General features: G+C 43.7%; 2 protein-coding genes across 6 annotated transcripts in view; both read left to right on the top strand.

The window, feature by feature from the left end:
- Positions 1-8514, top strand: part of INTS10 (integrator complex subunit 10) — a 35304-nt gene extending 26790 nt beyond the window's left edge. For 2 of the 5 annotated variants that reach the window (XM_050801843.1, XM_050801842.1), the window contains exons 15-18: positions 651-813; positions 2202-2295; positions 5671-5748; positions 8097-8514. In XM_050801843.1, coding sequence (XP_050657800.1) covers positions 651-813; positions 2202-2295; positions 5671-5748; positions 8097-8253 — 492 coding nt within the window. In that variant the 3' untranslated portion in view covers positions 8254-8514. Of the gene's footprint in view, positions 1-650; positions 814-2201; positions 2296-3896; positions 3973-5670; positions 5749-8096 lie in introns of those variants that run through there. The other 3 variants (XM_050801845.1, XM_050801844.1, XM_050801846.1) reach the window with 2 other exon arrangements.
- Positions 1-21380, top strand: part of ATP6V1B2 (ATPase H+ transporting V1 subunit B2) — a 531364-nt gene that overhangs the window by 174758 nt on the left and 335226 nt on the right. The window lies entirely within an intron of this gene.

Below are 21380 nucleotides of genomic sequence, written 5' to 3'. Positions count from 1 at the left end.
TTGTCGGCCAGAGAGTAAAACATTGGGACTCCACTTCAGTGCAGTAACTCCCAAACTTAACTCATCATCCATATCACTTAGGGCAACAAAAATAATTTAAAGTGTGATTTTATGCATAACCGCTCATTTGAAACAAAAACTCTTGTGACCATTTCTCTAGTTCACACTTCTGCTTATTTCCTTGTGGCTCATCGCCTTTCCTTCTCCCCAATCCCATGTTCTCTGCAAACAGTTCTCTCCTAGATGGCCTCTTGCCCACCTTCTGCTCCCATCTGCTCCCTTTCAAAGAAATCTCCAGATTTATTTCTCCGTTACACAGGATCAGTCAAAGTTCTCTACCCCTGATTCCCACATGCAAAAGCTTGTGTCCGACTCCCACCTATGTCGGACTCCCACCTACACACACTGCCAGCAGCTGTGCACAGCCCAGAGGGAGCCTGAGGCTTCTTCGGTTAGAATCCACCTTCCTTAGAAGGCCGCTGTGATGTTTACCAGCCATTTCGTTTTGCCTTTGTTTCCTTCTTACTCTATAATGACCTTTATCACACATTTGCATAGACAGCATGTTTTTGGAAAGTGATGTTTGGTGTATTTCAGATTACCCTGTGACTTCCCTTTCCTTCTCTCTTGTATAAATCTTTGTCTTGCAGCTCAGAGCTTTCACAGACAACAGAGACGACATGGCATTGGGGCATGTGATTGTGTTGCTTCAGCAAGAGTGGCCACGGGGCGAGAATCTTTTCCTGAAAGCTGTCAATAAAATTTGCCAACAAGGAAATTTCCAATACGAGAATTTTTTCAATTACGTTACAAGTATCCTTTTTTCTTGTTTAAGCATAACACATTCTGATTTTCTGTAGAATGAATACATGATACAAAAAGAATGTATTCTTCCGGATAGAAATAATGATTTTTACTATTTTGCAGCGAAGAGAAGGAATGGGGATTAAAACCGGGGCTGTGGCAGTTGATCTTGTGAAAGTCGTAAAAGACGTGATTCAAGGAATTGGGAATCTTACCGCCCTCTTCCATTTTCCACTGCTAGCTGACTTCTCAGAAGGTAGCCAAAATGCCTCCAGTAATAGCCTACAGGTTGCTGATAGGTCCGGTTTGCCTGGTTTAGCCATGGAATATAATACTAATAGTTCCTTTTCTTCCATCTATCAAAAGAATGCCTCCTGTGGCCTCTGGGGACAGTGGCTGTGCCCTCTGATCACTTGTTAGGGCACCCTGCCACAACTGTCTTACCTACCAATGAGTACCCACCGGAGATGCTGCACAGCACAGTAGCTGCTTCTGACATTAGGTAATGCGTTTATTTCACACTGTTTATTAGGGAAAGATCTTTGAATTAAAGGTTAGTTATCAATTTGGGTGTTTTTACTTCATTGCTTATCTTGTTACATTATTTCTGAATCACAAGGAATATAAATGATATTCTTGTTCAGGTGCTCAGGGCAATAGTTTTTATTTTTATTTTGTTTTTTTAGAGTCAGGGTCTTGCTGTGTCACCCAGGCTGGAGTGTAGTGGTGCGATCGTAGCTCACTGCAGTCTCAAGCTCCTGGGCTCAAGAGACCCTCCTGCCTCAGCCTTCTGAGTAGCTAGGACTGCAGGTGTGAACTACCATGCCAGGCCAAAGTAATAGTTTTTAACCTTTTTTGGGACAGATATCTTTTGAGAATCTGATGAAAGTTACATAATTTTTCACTCGAAAAATGCATACATGAATGTCACTGACGTATTGCATAAAGTTTGGGTGACTCACAGAAGCTTCCTCCTCTGATGCATCTACAGATCCTTGCACCCCAGCTCTGAAGAAGTCATCACTTTATTTTTATGAATTTTATGTTCTGTAACACCAAACAATCCTCCCCACTCTCACCACCTCTTTCATTTCTTATTAAGAAAACAAAAAGCTTTTGCTCTTGTGATCATGTAGTATTAATTATCATCGATATGGAAAACATGTTGCCCTCATGCTCTTTAGCCTGGCACATCTCCTGCCAAGAGTTATCTGTGCGAGGGAGCTTGGTGGGTATAAGAATGAGGTTTTGGAATCAGACAGATCTGGGGTCAAATACAGAGTCTGCAGTTTGTGGGGTGGCAATGGGCACGTTACTCAACTGCCGAGACCCCATTTCCTCTTCAGAGAGAACTGGCACCTGTTTTTACCTGTAGTTAACCTGAACCTGGCCTGCAGATATTGATATGCTGGAGGAATTTGCCTACTTGAGAACTCAGGAAGGTGGGAAAATTCATCTGGAATTACTACCCAATCAAGGAATGCTGATCAAGTAAGCATGCTCTCTTTTGCTCTTCCACGCTGAGTGCTCACCTTTTGTGTCTTTGTATGAAGTATTTGTAAATGTTTATACCTATCAAAACTTTAATGCAAAGGACTTTGAACCTGGTCTCTGTTTTGACAGTCAGTTTGATTCTGGGTTATCTTTTGAAAAACTCGCATTTCCTTAACTACGTTTCTTAAAACACTTTGCTTAAATTGGGGTATTTTTGTCACATTTGCAACTTTTTCACTGGACAAAAGTCTCATTCATGGTATCTTTTCTTTTCAAAAATTTATAGGGTGATTCTATAAGTTTCTGATTAGTCACAGAGTGCCTTTAATTAAGAACAGCTGTGTGGCCAGGTGTGGTGGCTCACACCTGTAATCTCAGCACTTTTGGAGGCCAAGGCGAGCAGATCACCTAAGGCCAGGAGTTCAGGACCAGCCTGGCCAACATGGTGAAACCCCATCTCTACTAAAAATACAAAAAAAAAAAAAAAAAATTATCCGGGTGTGGCGGTGGGCGCCTATAATCCCAGCTACTTGGGAGGCTGAGGCAGGAGAACTGCTTGAACTCAGGGGGCGGAGGCTGCAGTGAGCCAAGGTCGCGCCATTGCACTCCAGCCTGGGCGACAAGAGCAAAACTCTATCTCAAAAAACAAAACAAAACAAAACAGCTGTGCTTAATTAAAATTGTGCTGGGTTAGAAAAATTCTTTAGGAAAAACTACAGACTTTTTATTTATAAATGACCTACGAAGCCCTCCTATGCAATCCTCATTACTTACACAACACAAAGTATTAATAGCCAGGTGTAGTCCCTCTAAGAACACACCTGTCCCAAGAAATGATGGTGGGAGTGGTTGGTCTCCACCATACTCCCCTGAACCCACAAGATGTTACTAAAATTCCAGGTTGGCCCAGATGAAAATGCCAAATTAGTGACCATTTATGATTTTTAAATAGCTCATAAATCTTGCTTCTCTCCTTCAATCCTCATTGTAGTTTCGGTAATATATCCTCTCTGCTGTAAATGCCACGTGTAGTTTTATTTTCATACTTCCTCCTTTGCTTCCTGCACATTCAGTGTGTCTGTAAGTCAGTGTTAGAATTTCTGCAAGAGACTGAATCCTGAATGAGAAGAAGGTACTGCTAAAACTAAAAACATTTTTCTTTTTCCCTCAATGATGGAATAAACTAGTTTTCAGTTGTTGAAAGCAAAACTCCACATCTTGTTCTATCTTGATAGTCTTAGAAATGCCGAGGGAAAGACGTAAGAAATGTTCCTTTTAGATTTCCGTAACCTCAGTAATTTGCTGTATAGCAAACATTTCTTTTTATGTCTAGCAAGAATAGGGTCTTGTGGAATCCATTCTCAAGAATGGAAAGATTAAGTGGTTTTTTCCCCCTTCATGTTATAAGTGTTATTAAATTATAAACTTTTAGAACAAAAGGACAATGCTCTTTTTAAAAATATACAAGACCTTTCTGCATTGGGTTGCTCAAGCAGGATGGACAAGGACTGGTATCTTCCCATCCCCATTTACTTTTCTAAGATCATGAATCGAAACTATGGGAAGAATAACTCTGTTGTTCAAAATATTCTTAACAGTGTTTGGGGATAAAGATTACCTTTGGATACGGAAGCCCAGGTAACCCCTTTTGATTTGTGATTTGTTTTCTAGACTTTGAAACTGGATATACAAATACAGCCCGAATCAAGCTTTTTAGTTAATTCCCATCAGCAGTCACCTTATGAGTTAATACAGAGACAGCCAGAGCGGAACCGAAGTCTGTGTACATAGGATTAAACCTACGGATGATTATCACTTTACCTAGATAATGCGTAACTATTAGTGCAGGTGTGAGAGACGGATTGTCAAAAAATCAACAGTTGAACCTCAGACTTCATTGTACTGAACCTTTCTTCTTTTACCAGTTTTTACTGAGCTGAAGAGTGACATAAGTCCATGTGGACAAACCCTAGGATGGGGAATGAGAGCAAGGGAGTGTTGGGTACCAGCTAGTATCACAGGGCAGAGCGTTCGGAGCTGTTTGTGTAAAGGATACCCATCATGCACTTCTAACTAGTGAGGGATAACTCCAGGCTCTGCCACCTTGATCAATATGACCGTTAATTTCTTGTAACTTTCTAGAGAAGACAAGCCTCTTAGGAAGGCTGCAGTTTCATCAGTTTGGAAGCAGGAATAGGGATTATTCCGTAGTGATCTGACCGTGTAGGGACTTGCCCAGAGTCTTCACTGTGTGAATCTCAAGGTTAATTACTTATGCCTAAATTAACATGGTAGAAAGCACACTGCTTAAGGCAGAGAGCTCTTCCTCACTGAGGAATGGTTGGACTCTTCATTAAACAATCTCAATTCCTTTTCCCTTTGGGTTCCAAACAAGTTCTCTGAAGCCATTACAGACCTTTTGGGTGGTCCCTCCAGATGAGTGGCAGAGATGTTGTGAGCAGTGTACACTTCTCCCCGGGGGTAAGGCTGTGAGTCTGCCCTAGCTGTGGCATCTGGGATGCAAGCAGGTACAGTACCAACACTGAAGGCACCCGGTGCTTCACTCAAAGGAGGGAGAAGCTCTTACTCTGTTATAAAGACCTTTTGCTCTTAAGTATTTTAAAAGAGAGAAATGTTTCTGTGCTGATAAATGCAGTATCCTAGTTGTATTAGAGTGGATTAAAATGGAAAACAATGTCCTACTTATACTCTGAATAGGGTGGATAATAATGTTCTATGAGGTGATCACCAGCTAATATACTAAATCTTTGTTGTTACAGAATTCTGCACAGCCATGGGTCCCGGACTCTTATTTTCCCCCATCTGTTCTCAATATGTTTTTGAAATTCAAACTCACCCTTTTTTTTTTTTTAATCAAAAACATTGCCAGACCATTTAGTCCTCTTGGAAGGGCCTCTCCGGTGGGGCTTCAATCCTGTTAAAGATGGTTACCAGACATCACCAGGTTGAATGCTGGGACTGGTGTACCGTGAGAAGAGTGGAAAGTAAAGAGGCTGGCTTTGAAAATGTGTCTTCTCAAAGGCTGCCCCTCCTCCCTGTTGCCATTCAGCTGCATTCCATCGTCCTCTTCCTCACTGGTCGCTTTTTATACCACCTCCAAAGGGGGCTGAGCTCTGGGACCAGGAACTGAGACGCCTCTGGACACGCACCAGCAGCAGCGGGTGCAGTGAGGGCTGGCTAGCTTCTCCCCAGTCTCCTTAAACACCCAGCCACGGCCAGGGGCTTGTTGAGGTTAACGAGTTTCTGTTGAGTCTGCTTCCAGTCTCGTGTATTTTCTCTGGAGTGTTGTTTTTGCAGTGCAGGGTGAGTCGGTGTGGGTGTTTGAATGCTGCTGTTTGCTGTTTTTTAAAGGCCTTCTAGCCCTCCCATGGGGTTGCTGCAGCAGGAATTCTTACCTGTGCTTCAGCCCAGCATACAGACTGCTGACAGGTACCAAGTGGAATAAACGCCCGCTCATAGTGTGCTGTTTGTCAACATGTTCACTGCCCATGGTTCTCAGCTCTTTGTTCCTCAGTGCTCTTTTTCATGCTTTCTTTATTTTTTAAATTTGTTCTGCATTTTGGCAAACCATCTGGTTGTAATATTGTAACATTTCTTATTTTTTTCCATAAGTTGCCAGTGTGTTTGTGTTCGATTTAAAAATCATTATGGATCTAGAAAAAAAATGAAAGCTATTTAAAACTGTATTCAATTACGTGCACATTAGCTTAGGTGCACTATGATTCTCTTTTGATAAAACGTTAAAGCTTTTGGTCATATACATTTAAGGATGCTGACATTTATTTTAAGTACATTTTTACTTGTGGATATTCATACGAGTGACCAGTTGTTATGGTCATATTAGCAATTAGTTGCCTGGTATCTAAATAGGCACTAATGTGGTTTTTTTTCCTGCTACTTATGTTTTTTGAGACCTTACCTTTCTGAATTGAAAATATTTGATAGGCTAAAATGCCACATTTATTAGCTGGTTAATCCTATTCTTAAATCACAAAAGCTTACTCATTCTCTTTTTCATCCAGACTTACCAGAGTGATAGTGGCTCTAATAGAAATATAATTGAATTGTGCCACTCTTTATATATGGAGATAATACAACTGGACCCTGATTGGCAGGATGTAGCATTTAGTTATCTTTTTAGTGGTATTAAAAGCAGGGTTTATTAGCCAGGCCTGGTGGCATGTGCTTGTAATCCCAGCTGCTCGGGAGGCTGAGGCACAAGAATTGCTTGAACCCAGGAGGCAGAGGTTGCAGTGAGCTGAGATCATGCCACTACACTTCAGCCTGGGTGACAGAGCAAGACGCCATCTAAAAAAAGAAAAAAAAAAAGGAGGGTTTCCCCTTTAGCTAACTGTCTGCAAATGCCAGTAACTTCCACATGGTCAGAGGGTCAGCCCCGATTTGAGGCTGCAGCCTGGGACCCAGACGAGCAGTATCTCAGGGCAGCATAAAATGGTTTGCATCTATCCCTGACGCTATGTCCTAACTACTGAGCTACCCACCCAGACCTGACGAGAGACAGTCACAAAGAACTGCGCATTAACCCCACGGCCCTGCTGTTTTCCTCTGTAGATCTTTAAAACATCCACGGGCATTAGAAGGTTCTGTAATAGCTTTACTTATCTAACAAAGCTGGATTTTTTTTTTCATCTGTCGTTTTACAACTTGGTGACTCCTGTTGTCCATATTTGATATGATAATTAATACAAGTTTTTCAAAACAGAAACATTTTAGAGTAATTTCAACACTTTTATCTTGCCCAGAACATAAAAAGTCTTCAGTTTCAATCCTTATAACTTTGTGTGAGGGAAATTAGCAGCAGGGTGGGAAACAGAGGTGACTTTTATTTGTCTGAGTCTACCAAATTGCTGAACTAGTAGGACAACTCCCTTCCTCTTAACTGAGCTGACTGATTTTTGCTAGGTTTTTCTTTTCCTTTCTTCATTTTGTTTCTTCTGTTTCCTGGGATTTCATGTGTGATTTCTTTTTCTAAAGCACAACTTTTGGGGCATAGTTAGAGACCTTTTTTGCCTGTGTCCCCACCACCCCTTCCACACATGTGCAGGTCTCCCCTGAGCGCCCGGACAGCATAGGACCACGCAGTCCACTGCCTCTGCCCCTCAGAGATTCTGCCTCTCTCTCCCGACCTGTGCCACATTCTCGTGTCAGGACCCCAGTTCCCCCTGCGTTTTCTCCAACATATGAGAGTCTAGATGGGCACGGCATTTAGAGGAGCTGCCCTGTTCTGGTGTCCTGGGGAGAGAGATGTGCTCGTGACCCGGCTATGCAGGAGCCCTGAACCTTTCTGGGAGCACCAGCTGCGGGGGCCATGGTGGGAGCTCACTTGGGTGATTGGCTCATTCAGGTCTCCCTCCTCCTTGCTGCTGCCTCTGGAGGGTCTGCTGGCCTGGCTGGACACGAGCTCTTTGTAGCCAGTAGGGACTGGACCCATTTGGCCCTAAGTAACTGAATTGTGTACCAGTCAGCAGTAGGGATGTATAACACCAGAGTTTCATTGATTCAAAGGCAAAGCAGGTGGCATTTCACTTTTGAAATAACCTTTTATAGAGTGGGAAAGATGTCTGTCTAGTTTTAAGTCTTTCTGAAAAGGAATGGGCTGGAATGTTTGGTTGGTTGCAGCTATTCTTGTGTTCTTTTTAAAAGATCTTAACTTATACTTAGATATGGGGCAGGCTCTATTCCTACCCAAGTAGCAGCGATCAGTGATGCTGGTGCTAACCCCTGGTCTTTGTCTGTTTCCCTATTGCTGACCTCAGGCACCACACGGTAACTCGAGGCATCACCAAAGGCGTGAAGGAGGACTTTCGCCTGGCCATGGAGCGCCAGGTCTCCCGCTGTGGAGAGAATCTGATGGTGGTTCTGCACAGATTCTGCATTAACGAGAAGATCTTGCTCCTTCAGACTCTGACCTGAGTGGAGACCTGTCCACCAGACACAGCTCGGGACTGTGTAATTTGAGGAGAAGACACCCAGCAGTGATTGACGTGGCGCTCAGCCGCGGTCATTGTTGCTGTTACAAAGAAGAAAACCAGCTGAGTTCTAAGTCCTTGGTTGCTTAAAAGTAGTTCCCAAGAGTCTGAGAAGCTATCTCTATTTTTAAGAGTCATTTTTTGTAATTTTTGTAAAACAAAGACCCAATCTGTTTTGTAAATAAAAATCATCCTAAAATTTGAAGTTTTTAAACATTTCTTTTGATTCTTATGAGTTTTTGAACAGGGGTGCATTTTTCTTCTTTTCTAAGCATATAGCAAGGGGGAAAATCCAGCATAATTGAAATGACTAATGAGGAAAATCCAGCATAATTGAAATGACTAATGAATTTTACTAATACAGATACTTAAAAGACATATGTCTTCCATGATCTTAAGATTTTATTTTTCATAGTTAGGCTTTGGTCAGTATTACATGTCAACATAATATTAGACGTTTTCATTCAGGTGGTCTGTTTTTTAGAAACAAGGTCTCACTCTACACCCAGGTTAGAGTGCAGTGGCACGATCCTCACTCACTGCAGCCTCAAACTCCTGGACTCAAGCAATCCTCCTGCCTCAGCCTCCCAAGTAGCTGGGACTACAAGCATACACCACCATGCCCAGCCATTTGTTTTTAATTTTATGTAGAGACAGGGTCTCACCATGTTACCCAGGCTGGTCTCAAACATCTGGCCTCCAGCAATCCTCCCACCTCAGCCTCCCAAAGTGTTGGGACAACAGGCATGAACCACCATACCTAGCCTCATTTGGGAAGTTTTAACACCAAAAACATTTATGTAAAAATGAACTTGAGCCTGACCTCTCCCCACTGACAGTCCCCTGAAGGAGAGGTGCTCAGGGCTGCTGAAAAAGCCCAGGACAGGAAGTGGAGGTGAGAGGCGAGCTGAGCCGAGCAGCCTCCCCACTGCTGTTTGGCCCCAGGAAGGCCCTGCTGCTGTGCCAGGGTGGCCCACTGGTTTCTACCCAGGGGTTTTGGAGCCAGGTGGCCTTGTGTGGCTTTGCATCCTGGCTTTGCCCTGCCCTTTACTTGCTATGTGACCATGGACAAGGTAACTTCTGTATGCGTCAAGCTCTTTGTCTGAAAACGGAGCTGAATGGTCCTCCCCTCGCTGGTGGTTGGGAGGATGAAATGTTGCTCCCTGTGAAATGCTCGGGAGGGGGACTTGAGTGTAGTTAGTGCTGGCCAATATTAGCTATTAGGCTAGATTTTCTTTTTAGTTAGACTAATTTTATTTTCCTTTTGCTCTTCATGAAATAATATAGCAAACGTCAATAAAATGTGTTTCAAGGGAGTATTTAAGAATGAAAGAGCTAAGAAGTTTTGCAGTTACTCTGTAAAAGGTCTTAGAAATCTTTTCTAAATAAAGATCCTTTTTATAGCTATATTAAAATCAATAAGATGTTTAAGAGACATCTGATCTCAAAAATATCAACTAGCTTGTTTTGCAGTGTTTATTAGTGTAATATGAGTTTATTACAGATATATAAGCAATCCTTTTTTTAATCATGGGATGTGCTGTCACCTAAAACCTCCCAAATTAAACACTCTCACCTTTTGGTTTTCTAACACTGTATTAGGGTTCTCCAGAGGGACAGAACTATTGGATAGATGTATATATGAAAGGGAGTTTGTTAAGGAGAATTAGCTCACATGATCAGAAGGTGAAGCTCCACAGCAGGCCGTCTGCAAGCCGAGGAAGAAGGAAGCCCGCAGTGGCTCAGTCCAAGTCCAAAAGCCTCAAAAGCAGGGAGGCCAACAGTGCAGCCTTCAGTCTGTGACCAAAGACCCAACAGCCCATGACCAACCACTAGTGTAAGTCCAAGAGTCCAAAGGCCAGACAACCTGGAGTCTGACGTCCAAAGGCAGGAAGCATCCAGCACAGGAGAAAGATGAAATCCAGAAGACTCAGCAAGCCAGCTTATCCCACCTTCCGCCTACTTTGTTCTAGCCTCGCTGGTGCCTACCCAGCTTGAGGGTGGGTCTTTCTCTCCCGATCCACTGACTCAGATGTTAATCTCTGGCAACAGCCTCACAGACACACCCAGAAACAACACCAGCTATCTAGGCATCCTTCAACGCAATCAAGTTGACACCTAATATTAACCATCACGAACAGCTTCCTCAGCTCAGTGTTTGGGGGCAGTGCACATCACAACAAGACTTTCCGATACTAGCTATAAAAGGATTAACCATCTTTTTAAAAATGCAGTGGTGCTACTTCTCTGTGAAGAGGCTGTAGAGAAAGGGTCACAGAATAAAATGGAAACTCAGACTGAGTTTGCAGAAAAGGAAGGAGCTGGCAGAAAACTGCAGACCCCTTGGCACATAATGGCTCCATCCAAATCACTGCACTAAGAGACCTGACCAAACTCTAGCTTGGCTACCAGCAGCTTAAGGTCATGACCCCAGTCCCGCTTAAAACGCCTGCCTGAGAAAGCCCCATGCCACCAAAATTCATTCCAGACCAAACCAGGTGATAGGCAGATAGGCCCCCCCCCCTCCCCGGACTCTCTCTTAGAATAGTTACTTTACAAAGGTTGCAATTATACATTCTTTGCCCTTTGAGATGAAAAGCGACCACCCAGAGCTGTTTTCTCAAGAACCCAAGAGCCAGTGCTTTGAAATCCATTCAGGGAGACAACTCTTGCTCCCAGTCCCTGTGGGAGGGAACATTTGAGCTGGGTTTAGACCACTGTAACATTTAGACTCCTACAGGAGATGTACTGTTGCCATGGCAATCCTGCTCCCTGACAAAGGAACTGCAGGCTCAGGCTTTTGGTGTCTGCTTGTCTGAGTAACCAATGGGGCAAAGTTACCATCGGGGTGACCTTAAGGCAGGCAGAAGATAGAGCAGTGCATAGGAGGCGTGACTGACCTTGGATATCTCATCCCAGACATTCCCCTCCCAGGGCAGCGCGGTGCACCCTGCGTGCACGGCATCCTCCTCCTGCGCTTAGGTCCATCTGCGTATAGAGTCCCTACTGGGAAAAGGGGCACTGCCAGAAAGAGGCACCCGCCCCTCGCTCGTCAGCAAACGCAGGTTCCTGGGGAAACTGATGCTAGCTTGTAAAGGACCCGCCTCTGGGTTTCCTAAGCAGCAGAACGGCTCCCTGGCTGCAATCCATTGAAAGTCAGTCCTGGACACCGGGGTTTGTCCACCCACATGGAGGCTCCAAGCATCTATGCATCTATCCCTCTCAATCCCCAGGACTTCGGACCCAGAGCCACACTGTGGGGCGGCAGTGATCAGGTAGCCTCCTGGCAACCCAACTCAATGCGCTGCCTCCTCGTCACCCTGCCAGGATGCACCCTGGGCTAGGACAAAGTTGGGGAGTGGTGGGGACAGCAGAGATGGATGGTTAGTCCCTGCATCCTCAGGGTTGACCAGCAGTCTGCCAGCTCGGTCTCTCTTCTGTAGCCCATCAACCCCCAAAGACTCCCATCGATGGGCCCCTGCCTGCCTTAGGCCAGGGGTCCCCTTTAGACTCTAGCCGAGGGACAGCCCACTGAGACAGTGGACTAGCTCAAGGCCTCGAGCTGCTGGGTCGACCAGTTGTCCAGCTCCCGCCTTAGACGAGAGGCCAGGGCCAATCTAGGTAGGGGCCCATGGGGACCCAGACTGGCAGCGGGGACAAAGCAGAGAATCATTCCTCAGGTGGGGGGGGGCCCAAGGTTTATGGGAAAAATGTTATTGTTATAGAAATATTTATCTGTAAATATGAAATCACATAAACTATAATACAGTCTTCTATAACATGAAATATAAATTGTAGAGGTTATAAATGATAAGTTAATGTGAAAAACAAATAAACATGTGAACAGTTATTTTTATTTTTTTAGAGACAGGGTCTTGCTCCGTCGCCCAGAGTAACAGTCACCCTGGAGTGCAGTGGCGCGACCATGGCCCACCGCAGCCTACTGTGCTTAAGCGATCCCCCCGCCTCAGCTTCTGAGTAGCTGGGACCACTGACACATGCCATCACGGCCGACTAATTTTAAAATTTTTTATAGAGATGGGGTTTCACCATGTTGCCCAGGCTGGTCTCGAACTCCTGGACCCAAGAGAACTGGCCACCTCCGCCTCTCAAAGTGCTAGGATTACAGGCGTCAGCCACTACGCCGGGCCTGAAGTTATTTTTTTCACTGTCACTCATCATGATTGTAACTATCTCTGTTATTATGATTATTTGTTGTTGAAGCTACAGCAATAAACATGCTGAGTACAGCTCTCTGTCCACAAAGGGGTCCCACCCATAGGAGGCAATGGAGGAGGGGTTCAGGGCTCAGAATGTCCAACCTTGCAGGGCGCCGCTGTCCCCCACCCACAGCTGACCCTGGCCCAGGGACCTCTGGAAAAAAAAATGTTGAGGCCTCCCTGGACTGTGGGGGTCTGCCCCCTCCAACCCAGCTCCAAGGTGGAGGCCAGGGTCACGCCGGGCAGTCTCCGCCAGCCCTGGGCCAAGAAACGCAACCCGAGGTGAGTAGAGCCGCAGCTGGGTGCCCCTACCACCTGCGATGGCTTCTGTGGACACAAGACTTTTGCATCCCTTGCCAGGAACAAGCCGGCGACTGCTTTTATTTAATCCATGAATGTCAACTAGATGGTCAGACCTGACCCTGGTAAAATGGGGGTGGGAAGGGCTGGGGCTGGTGCAAAAGGGCAGCTAGAGGGTTAACACTGAGATTCAGTCCTCGGATGCAGGGTGCAGGCTGGGGTGTCAGGTGTGGGAGCAACTCACGAGGTTTATAGTAATTAGAATATTTTTTGTCTTTTATAAATATAATTGTAATTATTAATACATATATAATTATGTAAGTACTATAAATACATAACTTTATTATACATAAACTATATATAAAATATAAAATATTTATCTATAAATTATATAATACATATATATGTTATAGAAATTTTGTTTTTGTTTTTGTCTTTGGGACAGTCTTGCTCTGTCACCTAGGCTGGAGTTCAGTGGCACAGTCTCGGCTCACTACAACCTCCGCCTCCCGGGTTCAAGTGATTCTCCTGTCTCAGCCTCCCAAGCAGCTGGGACCACAGGCACATGCTGCCACACCCGGCTAATTTTTATATTTTTAGTAGAGGCAGGATTTTGCCATGTTGGCCAGGCTGGTATCAAACTCCTGACCTCAAGTGATCTGCCCGCCTCAGCCTCCTAAAGTGCTAGGGTTACAGGTGTGAGCCACTGTGCCTAGCCCTGTATGTCATATAAATTCCAAAATGTAAATTAAACTATAGATTATAAACATTTTATAAATATTAATAAGTATATAAAAGTAATAATTATTGTCATTGCTATTTATCGTTATTGTAATTATCACTATGATTACCAACAGGAGCTGTTATAGAAACATTGAATAAATCTTCTCTGTCTAGGAAAGGTATTCAGTTGACCAGAGATGATAAAGGTGGTTTCCAGGCCAATGAATTGTCTCAATTCACTGGTGAGTCCAGGAAGACCCTGAGCAGCCACCAGCCTGGACAGCCTACCCACACCTCTGCAGTGATCTGCCCCAAATGCTCAGGACTGAATCCAGACCCTCCCTCATTTTTGACACCCACTTCCAAGTTAGGGCCAACAGGGGAAGGCCAAATATACTGACCCTCATGGATCATGCGGAATGTACCTCTTCTTGTCAGTCTGCCTCCAGCCATTCTCAGATCAGCCAGCTCTCAGCAGGATGCACCTTCCCCTTTTCCTACCATAAAGCTTTCCCACTCCTTTGCCTGCCTTTGAGTCTCTGCCAATCTCAAGCTGTTGTGGTGGCTGACTCTTACAATACAGAGCGAGCTCTCAATTAATAAATCTTGTTCTCATGTTGGTGATCTTCATCTCCACAAAGGTTATGACACAGGAGTCTTTTGGTGCCTCTGTGCCAACCAGAAAACTCTGTGACTGGCAATGCAGGGACCTTGTTCAGATCTAGGTTCACCGCTTGGCTTCCTCCACCCACTTGGCCTGGCAGGCTGTACTTGGCTCATGCTTCTGGCCTGGATACCATGCCCACCAGCTCTTCACTCAGCCTGCAACTGGTCTGCATGCTGCCTTCAATGGCTTCTGCCTTGGGCTCCAATGTCTGAATGAGGGAGACGCAGCGATGCCTAAAAGCTTGACAATGCCAGCAACCACAGAGCCCCAAGGGGTGTTACAGTCTTTTGCTTGGGGAGTCCTGAGCTCTGAGCTCTCAGGAGGCATTACAGCTCATTTATGTTACGGCTCATTCATTCCTGTCATCTGCAAGCTTTGGCGAATTGGGTCATGTCCCAGCTTTTTTGGTCCTGCCACCCTGCTCAGGCCCGTGGCTCCTTGGCTGGCCAAGTTCTGCTGCCACTGCTTCCTGTCACATGGGGAAGCCATCTGGCACCAGTAGAGGGTGGGAGGGCTACAGCGCTACAGCTCTTTTCACACCTGCCAGTCAGTGGGCTCTGGGTTCTTATCATGCATCCAAGAGAAATGAGCCATACAGACACCAGAGAGTGGGCAAGGTGGGGAAGAATTATCTTGAGTGACAGAAAAGCTCTCAAAACAAGAGGGGACCCAAAGTGGGTAGCCCTCTGTGTGAAAGGGAGCCTGAAGGCAGATAGTCCCAGTGTGTAGCTGAGTCTAAGGGTTTTATGGGCTCAGAATCGGGGAGTGCATACTGATTGGTCCATGGGCAGGCCTGAAAAAAGCACCATTTGGGGAGAAAATTTTTGTAATCTACCCATCTGACAAAGGGTTAATATCCAGAATCTACAAAGAACTTAAACAAATTTACAAGAAAAAATCAAACAACCCCATCAAAAAGTGGGCGAAGGATAGGAACAGACACTTCTCAAAAGAAGACATTTATGCAGCCAACAGACACGTGAAAAAATGCTCATCATCACTCGCCATCAGAGAAATGCAAATCAAAACCACAATGAGATACCATCTCACACCAGTTAGAATGACGATCATTAAGAAGTCAGGAAACAACAGGTGCTGGAGAGGATGTGGAGAAATAGGAACGCTTTTACGCTGTTGGTGGGACTGTAAACTAGTTCAACCATTGTGGAAAACAGTGTGGCAATTCCTCAAGGATCTAGAACTAGAAATACCATTTGACCCAGCCATCCCATTACTGGGGATATACCCAAAGGATTATAAATCATGCTACTATAAAGACACATGCACACGTATGTTTATTGTGGCACTATTCACAATAGCAAAGACCTGGAACCAACTCAAATGTCCATCAGTGATAGACTGGATTAAGAAAATGTGGCACATATACACCATGGAATACCATGCAGCCATAAAAAATGATGAGTTCATGTCCCCTGTAGGGACATGGATGAAGCTGGAAATTATCATTCTGAGCAAACTATCACAAGGACAGAAAACCAAACACCACATGTTCTTACTCACAGGTAGGAATCGAACAATGAGAACACTTGGACACAGGAAGGGGAACATCACACACCGGGGCCTGTCGAGGGCTTTCAGGGGGTTGGGGGAGTGGGGAGGGATAGCATTAGGAGATACACCTAATGTAAATGATGAGTTAATGGGTGCAGCACACCAACATGGCACATGTATACATATGTAACAAACTTGCATGTTGTACACATGTACCCTAAAACTTAAAGTATAATTTAAAAAATAAAATAAAATAAAAAACAATAAAAGAAAAAGGCACCATTTGATTGGCTAAAAGGCACCAAAGACATTCTCACTCTGGGTTGTGGACTCTACCTGGAACTGGCAGCCCGGTTTTCAGGCGTCAGGCTGTCTTTTAGCTTAAAGGTTGGGTTTCACTGAAGACCTTTTTCTGCCTAGGAATTTGTCTGCCTCCTGCCTGTATCAGTTAGTAGTAGGGAAAGCAAACGAAGCAATCAGAATCGTAACCATGCCCTATGTCAACTCTTTCTCTGTCTCCTTCATGTTCCTATTTTTTCCATCACACCATTTTTTAAATTAGCATATAATCTGCATACCATAAAAATTCATCCTTTAAAAAGTGTACACTTCAGTGATTTTTAAAGTCTATTCACAAAGTTGTGCAACTATCACCACCATCTAATCCCAGGGCACTTTCATCACCTCAAAAAGAAACCCTTATACCCATTAAACAGTCCCCATACCCATTAAGCAGGCACTTCCCATTTCACCCCTGCCCCATACCTTGGTGATCACCAATCTGCTGTCTTCAGGACTTGCTTATTCTGAACATCTTATATAAATGGAATCATACAGCATGTGGCCTTTTATGTTTGGCTTCTTTCACTTAACAGAATGTTTTTGCGGCTCACCCATATTTTGTATGTATCAGTGTTCTATTCCTTTTTATGTGTAAAAGACCAGAATATACTGCTTCAAAATATAACTTTTTAGCATAAAGATTATTTTGAGTTGAATGCACTGAGAAGAAACAGACATGGGAAAAACTCTGCCCTCCTTCTCTCTGTCTAAAAGCAGGACATAAATTTACAAGGGTATCTCTCCTTCCCAAAGGTTAAGCACCAGAGACACCCTTAGATCCTTATCAGCCTGGAGACCACCCAGTGAAATTTACATAGCGAGCTTTACCAATTCACCTTTATCTACCATTTAGTTGCCCCTAGAGACTCAAAGTCCCTTTCCTTTGTCTTGTCACAATTCTAAAACATTTGTTGTTCATTGTTGAAGTTGCTATATAAGCTGGAGTTCTAAGCCACCTCCTTGATAATTACTCATTTTCTGAGTATCTCTCATGAGAATATGATATATACATTTTAATAAGCTTGTTTATTTTTCTCTTGTTAATCTATCTTTTTCTACAGGGATCCATTAGCTAAGAGCTAAGTAGAAAAGATGGGAGACTATTTTTCTTTCACTTCATATGGCTTAATAAGTTTCTATTATAAGCTATTAAGATGGAATGACTGATTCACTGGTTTTCCCATGCTATCCAGTCCTTCTGCCCCACCCCCTAACTTTAATTTGTGGTAAAATACCCTTAAAAATGAAGGAAATTCTAACATATGCTATGACATGGATAAGCCTTTAAAACATTACTTTGGGTAAAATAAGCCACAGAAACACAAATACTGTACAATTCCACTCATATGAGGCATCTAGAATCACCAAATTACTAGAAACAGAAAGTAGAATGGTGGTTGCCAGGGGCTGGCTGGGTGTGGCAGGTAAGGAGGGGAATGGGAAACTGTTAGTTCAATGTGTATAAACTTTCAGTTTTTTAAGATGAGGAGTTCTGGAGATGGGTTGCATAGCAATATGAATATACTCAACACCACTGAACCGCACACTTAGAAATGGTTAAGATAGCAGATTTCATGGGGATAAAATTTAAAAATTTTTATCATAATTTTTTTAAATGTATTCAAATATACATCCCATAAAATTTGTCATTTCAACCTTTATTTTTTAGTAACATCTGTCATTTTTGGTACTATCTGTTATTTTATAATCTGATTATAAAGGCAGTAGAAGTGTATTCTACAAGATTAAAATAAGGAGACATCGAAGCACAATTTCAGGAATCACATGGTTTACTGACATACGACATTTTTTTCTCTTTTGGTTCACAATGGTTAAAGATGGGGAAAATAGCAAACAGATTTCCCAGAGAATACACTTGATAGACCTAGTATGCTAACCACATAGTGAGTGGGTTCCCAATTGCTCAGTTAGGATGGAAGCAGGGCTCTGAGAAAAGTAAAGCCTAATTATAAAATTTTGAGATGTACTTTTATAGGAGCGATTCTCCAGAGAAGGTAGATTGACCAAGACAGTGGGGGAAATCCGTGAAGGCCGTAAGGTTCCTTGATGCTAGAGGGTAGTAGCAGTGTGATGGTGGGAAGGGGAAGGAGGGATGTTTCAAAGCTCCAAGGCCCATCACAGCCTGAGCTCTCGCCATTCAGAGAAGTGGCTGACAGTGTGAAACCTGCCACAACCTCAGCTCTCAAAGTGTCTGTCTCACTCATAAGTGTACACGTAATTGGAAGCCCAGTAGTTTAGGTCAGTGGCCTGATCAGGTATGAGGTAACATTCCCAAGGGGATGGGATGTATTGCTACTTTTAACCTCCTATAGTAAGATAGAAGAGGAAAGAAATAACTTAAAGATGGATTTTATAATTAAAAGGGAAGCAGAATGGAGTTTTCAGCCTGGCCACGTAAAGAATGAAAAGGTGTGCTCAGGAGAGCAAACCAAGGGGGTGCGAAGGAGATTCATATGGATAGAAGGGATCATCAAGACAATGGGAGGATGACTCCAAAGGCATTTCAAAGACTTTCAGGGCTGCCCCTGCCATCACAGGCCCAGAGCTCTAGGAGGGTAGAACGATTTTGGGGGACAGACCAGGGTACCCTGTGTGGGTTCATTGCCCAGAGCCACCTTGGAGCTTTGCTTCCACATTCCAGTGCAGTGCTCCTCAGCTACCCTGGTTGTGACTCAAGTAGAGTCCACTGTAGCTCAACCTGTCACTCTGGAAGGTACGAGTCACAAATCTTGGCAGTGTCCACATGGTGCTAATTCTGCAGGCGTGCAGAATGCAAAGCCTTGGGAGCATGGTTTCCTCTGCCTACATTTCAAAGGATGCCACAGACAGCCTGGGAACCCAGGGTAAGACTTGTCATAGGGTCAGAGTCACCACAGAAAGCCCCTATGAGGGCAATGCCCAGTGACACTGTGGGGTCAGAGCCCCCACAGACAGTTCCACAGGACAATTCCTGTAGAGTCATGGGAGTGAGACCACTCCCACAACCCCAGAACTGCCTTGGAGAACTGCAGGCACAGCAAGAGACTCCAACCTGCGAGCGCTGCTGGGTGGTATGGGCCTTATGGGTCCAACCTCTATTCCAGTGTGCCCAGAACATGGCACATGGAGTCAAAGCAGACTCTTCTGGAGCTTCAAGACTTGTTTTCTCTTTTGGATTTTCATACTTACTTGGGGCCAGTTACCCCTTTCTTCTTGCCTATTCTTCCCTTATGAAATGGGAATGTCTATCCTACACCTATCTCACCACTGTATTTTACAGTAGAGATAACTCATTTTGTAGATAACTTATTTTGATGTCCCAGGCTCAATGCTAGAGGGAATTTGCCTTGGGATGAATGGTGCCTTAAGTCTCACCCATAGCTGAGCTAGATGAAACTTTGGACTTTGGGCTTTTAAATTGATGTAGGAATGAGTTAAGACTTCGGGGGGCTACTGGAATGGAATGAATGCATTTTGCATGTGAGAAGGACAAATTTGTGGGGCTAGGGGTGGAATGCTATGTTTTGAATGTGTTCTCCAAAGTTTATGTGTTGAAAACTTAACTGTCACCAATGCAACAGTGTTGAGAGGTGGGAATTTTAAGAGGTGATTAGGCCATGAGGGCAGAGGGCAGAGCCTTTATGAATGGATTAATGTCATTACCACAGAAGTGGGTTTGTTTTCAAAGTGAGTTTAACCTTCTCTTGCTTTTTTACTCTCTTATGCTCTCTGGCCATTCTGCCTTCTGCCATGGGAAGACACAGCAAGAAGTTCCTTGCCAGATGCCTGCACCTTGATATTGGCCTTTCAGCTTCCAGCATGAGAAAGAAGATAAATTTATTTTCTTCATAAAGTACACGGTCTGTAGTATTCTGTGACAGTAACACAAAATTAACAATGACAGTCCATATGACCAAGGAAATAAAGACTTTGTTCTCTTAACAAAATACAATTAGAACCACAAAAACAATTAGACCCATACTCAAAGTAGATAGGATTAGATAATCTTGTCTGGAAGGGATTTTAGAAGTCCTGTGGCTGGTCTCACTTTTTCTTCCAGTGTTGAAATCTACAGCTGTGCTGTCCAACACAGCATCTGCTAGCCAGAAGTGACTACTGAGCACTTGAAGTGAGTCTAGTCAAAGTTAAGATGTGAGCCAACTGTAAAATATACATCAGCTTTCACAGTCTCACTATGGAGAAAATGATACAAATGATCTCAATTATTTTATGTTCATTATAGACTGAAATAACATTTTAGATATGCTGAGTTAAAATATATTATTAAAATTAAGTTTACCTATTTATTTCTCTGTTTTTAATGTGGTTTCTAGAAAATGCAAAGTTACATATGTGGCTCTTATTTATGGTTCACATTATAGTTCTATTGGACTGTCCACTGGTCTATGACATTGCCCCTAGTGGTCATCCAGCTTATGCTAGGACACCTCTGAAGACAGGAGCTATGTCCATGGCTCAGCCAAACAGTTGCAATTGAAGGCTGGGTGGCTGATTATGGTGAGTTACCTAACTTCTTCCCAAGGCCACGTAGCAGCCTTATGCTTCTGACTGGCATTTCCCAAGCTTTGGTCTCTTCCTCCTTGAATGAGTGATTAAATTAAAATTCATGAAATACATGCTAATGTAACATGAAAAATATTTTCATTTTCTGGCCAGGTGCAGTGGCTCATGCCTATAATCCCAGCACTTTGGGAGGCTGAGGGAGGAGGATCACTTGAGCCCAGTAGGATCAAGACCAGCCTGGGAAACATAGTGAGACCCTATCTCTACAAAAATAAAAATTAAAAAATTAGCCAGGCATGGTGGTGCATGCCTGTAGCCCCAGTTATTCAGGAGGCTGAAGCAGGAGGATTGCTTGAGCCCAGGAAGTAGGGGCTGCAGTGAGCTGTGATTGAACCACTGTACTCCAGCCTGGGCAACAGAGAAAGACCCTTTTGCTTAAAAAAGAAAAAAGAAAGTCTTATATGCACAAATGAAATCACACTGTGAAAACTGTGAAACAGTTAAGTGGTAGTCTCAGAAGAAAATTTAATAAAAAGAAGAAAAGCACTTTAAAGAAAAGAGATTAGTTAGGAAGTCTGAACGAAAGCAAGGGGAGCAAAAAATTGAAAGCATGAATGTTTTCTTCTTTTTGCTAATGATTTAGGGAAATCATTTACCAAGCTTACCTAAGGAGTTAAACCACTTCCCTAATACTATAACCTCAGGAAACATCTAATCCCTAATTTGATGTAAATTTAACCTCCCAGAGTACACCAAATCCATTTGCAGAAACACATAAAGCCT

This window comes from Macaca thibetana, chromosome 8 (genome assembly GCF_024542745.1).
Source record: "Macaca thibetana thibetana isolate TM-01 chromosome 8, ASM2454274v1, whole genome shotgun sequence".
Taxonomy (NCBI): Eukaryota; Metazoa; Chordata; class Mammalia; order Primates; family Cercopithecidae; genus Macaca; species Macaca thibetana.
Note: the sequence above shows the minus strand (reverse complement) of the source record. Positions and strands in the feature narration are given on the sequence as shown.